At 36.3% G+C, this 12,808-nt stretch overlaps 1 protein-coding gene across 38 annotated transcripts in view; it reads right to left on the minus strand.

Moving 5' to 3' along the window:
* The window catches only part of DOCK3 (dedicator of cytokinesis 3), a 437,902-nt gene that overhangs the window by 354,527 nt on the left and 70,567 nt on the right, over positions 1-12,808 (minus strand). For 2 of the 38 annotated variants that reach the window (XM_070237538.1, XM_070237521.1), the window contains exon 3: positions 12,102-12,165. The exons of the other annotated variants lie outside the window; for them this stretch is intronic. In XM_070237538.1, the coding sequence (XP_070093639.1) occupies positions 12,102-12,108 (7 nt within the window). In that variant the 5' untranslated portion in view covers positions 12,109-12,165. The remainder of the gene's footprint in view (positions 1-12,101; positions 12,166-12,808) is intronic. 38 annotated transcript variants of the gene reach the window in all.

The raw sequence follows: 12,808 nt of genomic DNA on the forward strand, positions 1-12,808 counted from the left end.
ATCTAGTGGCGACAGGCTGTAACTGCAACTGAATTCTACCACCATGAGAAAAAACCGCTCCTCTACCATCCAGCAATTTATAAAAGCCCCAGACCAGAAGGAAAACAATAAAAACACAGAATTAAGTCCTAAGGACTTGGAATTAGGTAAACTAAGTGACAATGAATTCAGAGCAGCTATAATCAAAAAACTCAATGAGGTAGAGAGAAAGATAGAGAAACAAGCCGAGTTCTGGAGTTACTTCACAAAAGAGATTGAAATCATAAAGAAGAATCAAACAGAATTACCTGAGATGAAAAACACAATGGACCAGATAAAACAGAATATGGATTCCCTGAATGCCCATGTAGACAACCTAGAGCAGCAAATTAGCATAATCAAGGACAGACAGGCTGAATGGCACCAGACAGAGGAAGAAAGAGAACTAAGAATTTAAAAAAATGAGGAAAATCTCCAAGAGATAATGGTTTCAATGAGGAGTAAGAACATAAGGATCATAGGAATTCCCGAGAATATGGAAAAGGAAAATGGAGCAGAAAGTGTGCTTAATGAAATTATTGAAGAGAACTTCCCAAATCTAGGGATCAACGGAGAAATGTGTGTAGAGGAGGGTTTTAGATCTCCTAGATTTGTCAATGTAAAAAGACCTACTGCAAGGCACATAGTAGTAAAGTTGGCAAGTAGGAATGATAAGGAGAGAATACTCAGGGAAGTAAGGAAAAAAAGAGAATAACCTATAAAGGAGCCCCTATCAGACTGTCAGCGGATTTCTCTACAGAAACCCTACAAGCTAGGAGAGAATGGAGTGATATATTCAAAGCTTTAAAGGATAAAAACCTTCAGCCAAGAATACTCTATCCAGCAAGAATTTCCTTCAGATATGAGGGAGAAATTAAATCTTTTCCAGACAAACAAAAGTTAAGGGAATTTGTAACTAAAAGCCCTCCATTACAAGAAATCCTCAAGAAGGCTCTCATACTTGAAAAAAGAAAAAAGGGAGAAAGGGGACACAATCCACATACTAGGGAGACCGATGGATAGAACCAGAACAGGATAGCAAATATTCAATTATAGCATTAGGCTAAAAGTAAGGAAACTACCAAAACAAGGACGATCTTAGCACTCTGACTACAAATTAATAAGATGAGTTGGAATAAAAAATGAAAATAATTATTTAGGAGGGGAAGAGCAAAGGGTCTAAATCAGTATTGGTCAAGTAAGTAAGAGACCACCAGAGAATAGACTATATTATACACGAGATTCTAAATACAAACTTCAAGGTAGACACTAAAATAGAGTACAGAACAGAGTCACAAACCATAGATAAGGAAAAATCTAAGAAACCCAGCATAAGAAATTGCAGTATTAAATGGGTAGTCTAAAGCACACAGGAAAAGAAACACAGTAAAACAAGATAATGAGCGACAGATTGACAGCATTAAGTCCACATGCATCAATAATCACTCTCAATGTGAATGGATTGAACTCTCCAATAAAAAGACACAGAGTGGCAAAGTGGATTAAAGAACACGATGCAACAATTTGTTGCCTCCAGGAAACACACCTCAGCCCCAAGGACAAACACAGACTCAGGGTGAAGGGCTGGAGGACAATACTTCAAGCAAATAGCAAGGAAAAAAAGGCAGGTGTTGCAATTCTCATATCAGACCAAGTGGATTTCAAAATAAGACAGGTAAAGAGAGACACAGAGGGACAATATATAATGATCAAAGGGACACTTCATCAAGAAGAAATAACGCTTATAAATATCTATGCACCCAACACAGGAGCACCAAGATTCATAAAGCAACTATTAACAGACCTAAAGGAAGATGTTAAAAACAACACAATAATAGTAGGGGACCTCAACATCCCACTCACATCAATGGACAGATCATCCAGACAGAAAATCAACAAGGAAATAGTGCAGCTGAATGAAAAACTAAAACAATTGGACTTAATAGACATATATAGATCACTCCACCCTGAAAGAGCTGAATACACATTCTTCTCAAGTGCACATGGAACATTCTCGAGGATAGACCATATGTTGGGAAACAAGGCAAGCCTCTACAAATTTAAAAAAATTTAAATAATAACAAGCATCTTCTCAGATCATAGTGCTATAAAGCTAGAAATTAATCACAAGAAAAAAGCTGAGAAAGGCACAAAGATGTGGAGACTAAACAACACACTACTGAACAAGCAATGGATCATTGAAGAAATTAAAGAAGAAATAAAAAAATACCTGGAAACAAATGAAAATGATAGCATGCCATACCAACTCATATGGGATACAGCAAAAGCTGTATTAAGAGGAAAATTCATCGCAATACAGGCACATCTTAACAAACAAGAAAAATCCCAAATAAGCAACCTTAAAGCACACCTAACTGAACTAGAGAAAAAAGAACAAATGAAGCCCAAAGTCAGCAGAAGGAGAGAAATAATAAAAATCAGAGCAGAAATAAATACTATTGAAACGAAAAAGGCAGTAGAAAGGATCAATGAGACAAAGAGCTGGTTTTTTGAGAAGATAAATAAAATTGACAAACCACTAGCCAGACTTACAAAGAAATAAAGGGAGAAAGCTCAAATAAACAAAATCAGAAATGAAAGAGGAGAAATAACAACAGACTCTGCAGAAATACAACAGATTATAAGAGAATACTACAAAAAACTATATGCCAACAGAATGGATAACCTAGAGGAAATGGATAAATTCTTGGACTCCTACAATCTCCCAAAGCTCACTCAAGAAGAGGCAGACAATTTGAACAGACCAATCACAAGGAAAGAGATTGAAACAGCAATCAAAAACATCCCAAAGAATAAAACCCCAGGACCAGATGGCTTTCCTGGGGAATTCTACCAAACTTTCAGAGAGGATTTAACACCTATCCTTTTCAAGCTATTCCAAAAAATTAGGGAAGATGGAACACTTCCTAACACATTCTATGAGGCCAACATCACGCTGATACCAAAACCTGACAAGGACACCACGAAAAAAGAGAACTACAGGCCAATATCACTGATGAACATAGATGCAAAAATTCTAAACAAAATTTTAGCAACCAGAATTCAGCAATTCATCAAAAGAATCATACATCAGGATCAGGTGGGATTCATACCAGGGACACAGGGATGGTTCAACATCCGCAAATCAATCAACGTGATACACCACATCAACAAACTGAGGAATAAAAACCACATGATCATCTCAATAGATGCAGAGAAGGCATTTGACAAGATCCAACAGCCATTTATGATAAAAACTCTGAACAAAATGGGCATAGAAGGAAACTACCTCAACATAATAAAGGCCATATACGACAAACCCATAGCCAACATCATACTCAACGGGCAAAAACTGAACCCCATCCCCCTGAAAACAGGAACGAGACAAGGATGCCCTCTATCACCACTCTTATTTAACATAGTACTGGAGGTCCTGGCCAGAGCAATCAGGCAAGAAAAAGGAATAAAAGGAATCCAAATAGGGAGGGAAGAAGTGAAACTCTCACTGTTTGCAGACGACATGATCTTATATATAGAAAACCCCAAAGAATCCATTGGAAAACTGTTAGAAGTAATCAACAACTACAGCAAAGTTGCAGGGTATAAAATCAATTTGCATAAATCAGTAGCATTTCTATACTCCAGTAATGAACCAACAGAAAAAGAACTCAAGAATACAATACCATTCACAATCGCAACAAAAAGAATAAAATACCTTGGGGTAAATTTAACTAAGGAAGTGAAGGACCTATATAATGAAAATTACAAGGCCTTTCTGAGAGAATTGGATGACGACATAAGGAGATGGAAAGACATTCCATGTACATGGATTGGAAGAATAAACATAGTTAAAATGTCCATTCTACCTAAAGCAATCTACAGATTCAACACCAACCAAGAATCCCAATGACATTCTTTACAGAATTAGAACAAAGAATCCTGAAATTCATGTGGGGCAACAAAAGACCCCAAATTTCTAAAGCAATCCTGAGAAAAAAGAACAAAACGGGAGGCATCTCAATCCCTGACTTCAAAACACACTACAAAGCTACAGTAATAAAAACAGCATCGGACTGGTACAAAAACAGGTGCACAGATCCATGGAACAGAACTGAAAGCCCAGAAATAAAACCACACATCTATGGATGGACAGCTTATCTTTGACAAAGGAGCCGAGGGCATACAATGGAGAAAAGAAAGTCTTTTCAACAAATGGTGCTGGGAAAACTGGAAAGCCACATGTAAAAGAATGAAAATTGACCATTCTTTTTCACCATTCACCAAAATAAACTCAAAATGGATTAAAGACCTAAAGGTGACCCTGAAACCATAAGGCTTCTGGAAGAAAACGTAGGCAGTACACTCTTTGACATCAGTATTAAAAGGATCTTTTCGGACACCATGCCTTCTCAGAGAAGGGAAACAATAGAAAGAATAAACAAATGGGACTTCATCAGATTAAAGAGCTTCTTCAAGGCAAATGAAAACAGGATTGAAACAAAAAAACAACCCACTAACTGGGAAAAAATATTTGCAAGTCATATATCTGACAAAGGCTTAATATCCATAATATATAAAGAACTCTCACAACTCAACCACAAAACATCAAACAACCCAATCAAAAAATGGGCTGGAGACATGAACAGACATTTCTCCAAAGAAGATATACTGATGGCCAATAGGCACATAAAAAGATGCTCATCATCGCTGATCATCAGGGAAATGCAAATCAAAACTACACTAAGATATCACCTTACACCCGTTAGAATGACAAAAATATCTAAAACTAATAGCAACAAATGTTGGAGAGGTTGCGGAGAAAAAGGAACCCTCATACACTGCTGGTGGGAATGCAAACTGGTGCAGCCACTATGGAAAACAGTATGGAGATTCCTCAAAAAACTAAAAATAGAACTACCATACGATCCAGCCATCCCACTACTGGATATTTATCCAAAGAGCTTGAAGTCAGCAATCCCAAAAGTCCTGTGCACCCCAATGTTTATTGCAGCACTGTTTACAATAGCCAAGACGTGGAAGCAACCTAAGTGTCCAGCAACAGACGAATGGATAAAGAAGATGTGGTACATATATACAATGGAATACTACTCAGCTGCAAAACAGAACAAAATCATTCCATTTGCAATAACATGGATGGACCTTGAGAGAATTATGTTAAGTGAAATAAGCCAGTGAGAGAAAGATAATCTGTGTATGACTCCACTCATATGAGGAATTTAAAATTATGGACCAAGAACAGTTTAGTGGATACCAGGGGAAAGGTGGGGTGGGGGGTGGGCACAAAGGGTGAAGTGGTGCACCTACAACATGACTGACAAACATTAATGTACAATTGAAATTTCACAAGATTGTAACCTATCAATAACTCAATAAAAAAAAAAGAATGAAGAAATATTCTGAACAAAAAAAAATAAATAAAAAATAAATAAATAAATAAAAGTTAACTGGAAGCTCTAAATGCATGGATGAAGCTTGCTGATCTTACGAATCACGGTATGGACATCTGGCTACCATTTGCTATGGAAACCGACATCAGGGAATCAGCTGGGGTCTAGCCAGGAGACAGAAACTATAACGAACCTTTCAAACAGGGAAAATTTAATATAAAGAATCATTAAATAAGATAGTAAATGACTAAAAATGAAAAAAGGACTCTAGCATGTAACTGAAATTGCAACACCATCAAAGGCAAATCTGCATATAAACTGCGATTTTCCTGCTAAAACCTCAAGGATATTAGTTAACTTGTCCACTTAAAATTTCCATGAAAAAACAGCTATCTTGCATATCTTATAGAAAGCAAACTTGAGGCATCACCAAGACATGCTCACTGTCATAAATGATCCACTACAGTGCTAGAAATAGAGGCTTGGTCTCCCAAGATCCACTCCATTATCCTCTCCAGTAGTGTACAAAAACCAGTGGTATATCTTGATAAAGGTACACTAGGAAATGGTAGTGAATAGGAAGGACTTGAGAATACAAAGAGAAGAGACAGAGCAGTCTGAGGTGGCTGGGGCCATTCAGCAAAGGCCATGTGAGACTTAGATTATCAGCATCACTCTGAACACCTGAGAAACTTGGTTTCAAATATGTTCACAAAACTACAAAAAAAATTACAGCCCTCCTCTGCTCACCATCGGCCATCTTCAGGACCCAGGGGAGGAAAACACATATCTATATAAAACTTCAAACACTAAGGCTTCTTTTCTATAGTCCACGGTTTACTACTAATTTAACAAACTCTCATATAATATTCCATGAATAAAAACTTTCCTAGTGACCAGAAAACTGTGATTTAAAATTACCTCTATTGCCCAAATGTCCAAAAATAGAAAACCTCATAAATGCATCTGTCGTGTTCATTCATTCACTTATTAAAATAACCTATTAGGAGAAATAACAAGCCCCACAGAAACCAACAGACTTTAGAAATGGATCTCGAGAAATAGTGGTTTTTCCAAAATTAGTGTCTCAATGAATTCCAAATAGCTTAATACTCAGGGCAGATAAACAGAATCCTCTTTCTGCCACATTCCAGCTACGTTCCTTTCAATCTCTTGAGCTTCAATTTCCTCAACTAAACATGGAGATAGTAATGTTTCATAAGGTTATTTTGAGGATTAGTTGAAATAACGAATGTGCAATATCTACTAACATTGCCTACAACATGGTAGGTAGAGAGCAAATTATTATTATAAAACTTTTTTTTTACTTTTAAACATTAAGTTGCAAGCGTAACGGAAAATTCGCCAAAGCATTTAAAAGTAACAGTATTAAGTGTTCAAATCTATATTACACAAATGTACACTAAGTACTCTAAACTGAAATTCTGTGACAATTTTCAGACATAAAATAAATCATTTCCTAAAGTTAACAGAAATAAAGTCTTTACAATTACAAGAAGCCTTTCTTCTTATCAGAAAGATGCAAATTTTTACTATCGATATAACTTCATTAATACTTAAATTTGGGGGGCTGGCCCGGTGGTGCAGTGGTTAAATTCACACACTCCGCTTTGGCAGCCCAGGGTTCATCAGTTCAGATCCCAGATGCAGACTGATACATGGTTTATCAAGCCATGCTGTGGCAGGTGTCCCACAAATAAAATAAGGAAGATGGGCACAAATGTTAGCTCAGAGCCAATCTTCCTCACCAAACGAGGAGGACTGGCAGCAGATGTTAGCTCAGGACTAATCTTCCTCAAAAAAAAATCCTCAATTTTTAAGCGCCATTAGTGGTACGGAATATTTATCCAACAAAGTACAGGAGAGATTAATAAAACTGATACTCAACCTAGGAGTCTCTTTACTACATAATTTTTCAATAACATTAGCAATAATGAACCAACCTCTTTCATTTCTATATGTGTATCAGAAATTTAACACTCTTCTGCTGATGCTGATACTGATTCTTAGTCTGAATATTATAGTAAGGTAAGATAAGAAAAGGAAAAACAAATTTAAACAAATAGAAAGCTGGCACAAAACAGTTTTACTGGTTGGAATATACATGAATCAAAAGCTAAAAAAGGAAATCAGAAGATTTCTAGATGACTTAACCTGGTTGACCTTGTCTACTCACTGATACATTCACCTTGAGCAACATGAAAAGTGAATTAATTATTTCTTTTCTCCCTCTGCAAACAAAATAATTATGGCAATATTTGGATTCATTCTGGTCAGAGAGACACTAAAAGAATTAATAAATATTTATATTACTTAGATCACTTAGAATAAGAGATTATTTTTTTAAACTTTAGCTAATTTTAGAAGTAGAATGGCTTTTTAATGCCACTTTAAAAGAGAAACCTGTTATTAAATATGTATGAAACTATATCTATGACATAATTCAGGAAAAAAATAGATTTAAACTCTCCAGCTTGATAGTGTAAGTGTTCTTACAGAAAAGCCAGGATCAATTTTAGGGCTATGGACAACTAAGTCAAATCAGACTAAGAGAATGAGAAAGGGATAGATGGTAGAAATGTTCAAGGTAAAGCGGAAGCTGGAATCAAGTGAGAAACCTACAGCAGGAGTACATGCAAGATCCAAAGTCAAGACCCCCTGGGTCTTGCATGTACTCCTGCTGTAGGTTTCTCACTAGATAGTAAGGCAAGACATGAATAAGATGGCTTCAGAGAGCTATACACACAACAAATCAGCAAACAGATACAATGTGGATAATTGGTATGAGTCTTCCAGCACAAAGCATACGTCAAAAGCAACAAATAGCATCTCAGTATTGAAGCCAGGGAATTTTTTACATACTTCATTTAGAAGCATAAGCCCAGCAAGTGAATTTAAGTGGAATTCCTGGCTTAGAGTTGACATACTAAAGACAGGGTGCCTACTTGAATTGGCTCTTGAAACAATTAGATTTTGATATTACTTATAACAGGGAAAATTACATTAACTAATCACCCACATCAAGCAATAGTCTGAGGCCACCTGACTGCTGCCATAAAACAATTTCTAGGGGGCCGGCCCCGTGGCCAAGTGGTTAAGTTTGCAAGCTGCGCTGCAGCAGCCCAGGGTTTCACCGGTTCGGATCCTGGGCGCAGACATGGCACCACTCATCAGGCCACATTGAGGCGGCGTCCCACATGCCACAACTAGAAGGACTTGCAACTAAGATATACAACTATGTACCAGAGGAGATTTAGGGGCGATAAAGCAGAAAAAAAAAAAAAAAAGATTGGCAACAGTTGTTAGCTCAGGAGTAAATCTTTAAAAAAAAACAAAAAACAACACTTTAAACACTCAACAACCTCTCAGGCCTGGTAAACTTCTCCTCTTTCAAGGCAGCTCAATACCGAAATATTTATAAAATCATCTTCCCTGCTCCTCTCTCCTCACCCACTTCCTGTCCTAGTGAAGTCAACAGCTCAGGCATCTGTGCAGCCATAACACCTTGCACTTGACCTCTATCTAACGTGTTCTAGTATAAATACACGTTCACATATCTTTCACCCCAAGCAAACACACAATCCTTTCAGGAAGATAGAGGAAATAAAACATTGTACTTCTGTATCACCAGAGCCAATCCAGGAAGGGCCTGCACATGGCAGGCATCAGTAAATGACACATGCCACTGACCCACATGGGCAACAGTACAATATTAAAGCTACTCTGCTCATGTACCAGGGGCCCTTTAGTCACTGCATGCTTGGGACATATTCTCACCATGATATTCTCCAGAACCTACAGTAACGTAAATACACTTCTTGTACTATTTTTGTTATTTAATTCTAGGTACTCACTATATGTGAGATTCTCCATCTACCATCTGTCATTTGTTTTCAAATAAATAATGGAGCACTAACTAAAATATGTGGAATGGCAGATGCAAAAAGAGAACTTAAATATTTAAGGAAAAACAAAAATATGTCCTGGAAGAAGACCTCTGTATCAAAAACTAGCCAGTAATTAATCAACTCAATAAATATACATTCAATTTAATTTCAAATGTTAGATGTTAGCTTTAAAAAGTAGATTAAACAGGGGCTGGCCCCGTGGCCGAGTGGTTAAGTTCGCGCGCTCCGCTGCAGGCGGCCCAGTGTTTCGTTGGTTCGAATCCTGGGCGCGGACATGGCACTGCTCGTCAGACCACGCTGAGGCAGCGTCCCACATGCCACAACTAGAGGAACCCACAACGAAGAATACACAACTATGTACCGGGGGGCTTTGGGGAGAAAAAGGAAAAAATAAAATCTTTAAAAAAAAAAAAAAAAGTAGATTAAACAAAACTGTTCATCTCTGTTCTCTCCCAAAACCTCAATAAATTGACAGTGAGTAAAAGACTAAAAATGAATGAATAAACCCACACAGCCTAGGAAAAAGTAATTTAGATTACAGCAGACGATAAGCACTTAAAACATTTGGAAGCTTGAAAGCAAACAGACAAATAGTAAAACTTAAATGTACAAGCAGAGAAGCCAACAAGAGTCAATTCCCAAGACAAAACCCTAGCAAATCATAGGAATTCAAGGTATCAGGTCAAGAAGGCCTGCAGATGACATGATCCTACATATAGAAAATCCTAAAGGCCCCACCAAAAAACTGCTAGAATAAAAAATTCAGTAAAGTTTCAAGACACAAAATTAATATTAAAAAGTCATTTGAGTTTCTATACACTATAAAGGAACTATCTGAAAAAGAAATTAAGAAAACAATCCCATTTACAATAGCATCAAACACAATAAAACAGGAATAAATTTAACCAAGGAATGAAAGATCTATACGCCAAAAACTATAAGACATTAAGGAAAGAAACTGAAAAAGACCACAGGATAAATGGAAAGATATACTGTGTCAATGGATTCGAAGAGTTGATATTGATAAAATACCCATACTACCCAAATCCATCTACAGATTCAGTGCAATCTCTATCAAAATTTCAATGAGATTTTTCACAGAATAGAAAAAATCCTAAAATTCATATGGAATCACAAAAGATCCAAAATAGCCAAAGCAATCTTGAGAAAGAAGAACCCCAGAAGCATCATGCTTCCTGATTTCAAACTATATTACAAATGTGAATATAATTAACAATAATAATTGTACTGTATCCTTGAAAATTGCTGTTAAGAGTATAGCTTTAATGTTCTCACCATAACAACAAAATAGGAATTACATGAGGTAAATGATTTGTTAACTAACTTTATTGTAGCAAACATTTCACAACATATATGTGTATCATCACAATCTACACCTTAAACTTACACAATGTTATATGTCAATTATATCTCATTAAGATGGAAAATGGAAAAAAACAGAAGGCCTGGGTATGGCATGGGGTTGAAAACAAAAGAACTAGTTAAAACTCCATAAGAAAAACAGCCAAAATTCTGCAGTTCTTTCTCTGTTCTGCCCACCAAGCAGGACTAGATATGCCTCTACCTCTCCAAACTATCAGAAAACCACAGGATCACTCCCTGGAGAATTTGGAGCAGGCAGGCTCAGGGTTCAGGAAGCCATGCTTTGTTAAGGACAGAGATGAGCACCAAACTGAAAATAGATCCCAATCCTTACTCCTACTGGGCTGCCAGGACAGTGGCATAAGCTTCTAATGCCCATAGAAAATATTGGAGGATTAGTCCTTCAAGGTAACTAGCTCAAGAGAAAAAATCTTAAGGGCAGTGGTAGTTGGGCTGGGGGCAGGATAGTATCCTCTAATGAAACACAAATGTCAAAGAAATCACCTGATTAGCCACCAGTGTGAAGCCCTCCCCTCCTCAGTGTCACACACGCACAAATAAAGCTCACCAGTCACTTAAGGAAAACCTCTAACACAGAGCACAAAGATCAAAACAGGAAAGGGGGGCAAAGGGAGGAGATTCACAGGAGAAAGAATACAGGAAGAAGAATAAAGGTTAAAACAAAAAAAATTTTAACGATAATAGCCTCAGAGAGAAAACATAGATTTACATTCATAAAGCAAGAACAAGAAGCTATTAACATTTAGATAGCAAGAAATGCTCTTGGAAAAAGAAAATATAAGAGCAGAAACAAAGACTCCAGCAGAAGGTTTACAAGATAATATTGCCTATATATCCCAAAACAAAGAACAAAAAGATAAAGACACAGAAAGATGAGGAAAAATTATCAACTGACAGATTCAGCCTAGATAGGAGAGGCACCATTCAAGTAACAGGATTGGAAAAACAGAAAAAACAACAGGGAAGAAAATAATCCTAAAAATAATGAAAAAATTTCCTAGAATGGAAAAAATATTAGCTTCAAGATTAAAAAGGTCCAGTGAATGCTCAGCACAACAAATGGGGGAGAAGACGAATAATAACATACCCAAAAGCATGCATAGGATTGTAAAATATCAGAATCCTGAAAATAAATACAGCCTAAAGGCTTCCAGAAAATAAAATGATTAAAAATCAGAATGCCATCTTATTTATGCAACAGCAAACGGAGCAATGCCTTGAAATGTATGAAAACAAATAATTTCCATTCTAGGATTCTACACCCAACCAAATTATCAGTCAAGCAGGAGAGCAAAATAAAGATTTTTTTTCATGCATTCAAGCTCTCAAAAAAAAAATTTACCTTCCATAACATTTTTTCTCAAGAAACTTTTAGAGGATTTCTCCTCCACAAAAATTAGAATGTCCTAAAAAAAAAAAAAAAAAGGATAAATTCAGATCTAGGAAACAGAGAGTTCAACATGAAAAGAAACAAAGGTTATTCCTAGGATGATCATGAAGGAAAATAACCAAAACCAACATCTGAGACATTTGAATGGTCCAATAGTTTCAAGTACTATTGAGAAATTTGGTGATAAATTGATAGGTACATGGAAAACTAAGCAAATTAAAAAATAAGTTAAATAATTCCAGAGATAACAAACGGTACTACAAGATACAATGACAATATACTATACAGATCATCTATGAATTAATCAAAATAATATAAATACCAAATACTAATTTAACTAACAAGTATAAGAATGTAAGAAGTATGTTTGCATACGTTTGAAATGCAAAAGGATAACAGAGCTAAAATCTTATCTTCCACTGCACAGAGTGAACATATAAGAATAAAATGGAAAAAATTAAGAAACAGAAATACAAGCATGTTTTTCCATGTTGTTTTATTTTATTGCTTTTATTTTTTATTTTTTTTCAGCTTTATTGAGATATAATTGACATATAACATTGTGTAAGTTTAAAATGTACAATGTGTTGATCTTATATACTTATATACTGCAAAATGATTACCACCAGAGTGGCTAGCTAACACCTCCATCAAGTCAC

Source organism: Equus caballus, chromosome 16, assembly GCF_041296265.1.
Source record: "Equus caballus isolate H_3958 breed thoroughbred chromosome 16, TB-T2T, whole genome shotgun sequence".
NCBI classification, from domain to species: domain Eukaryota; kingdom Metazoa; phylum Chordata; class Mammalia; order Perissodactyla; family Equidae; genus Equus; species Equus caballus.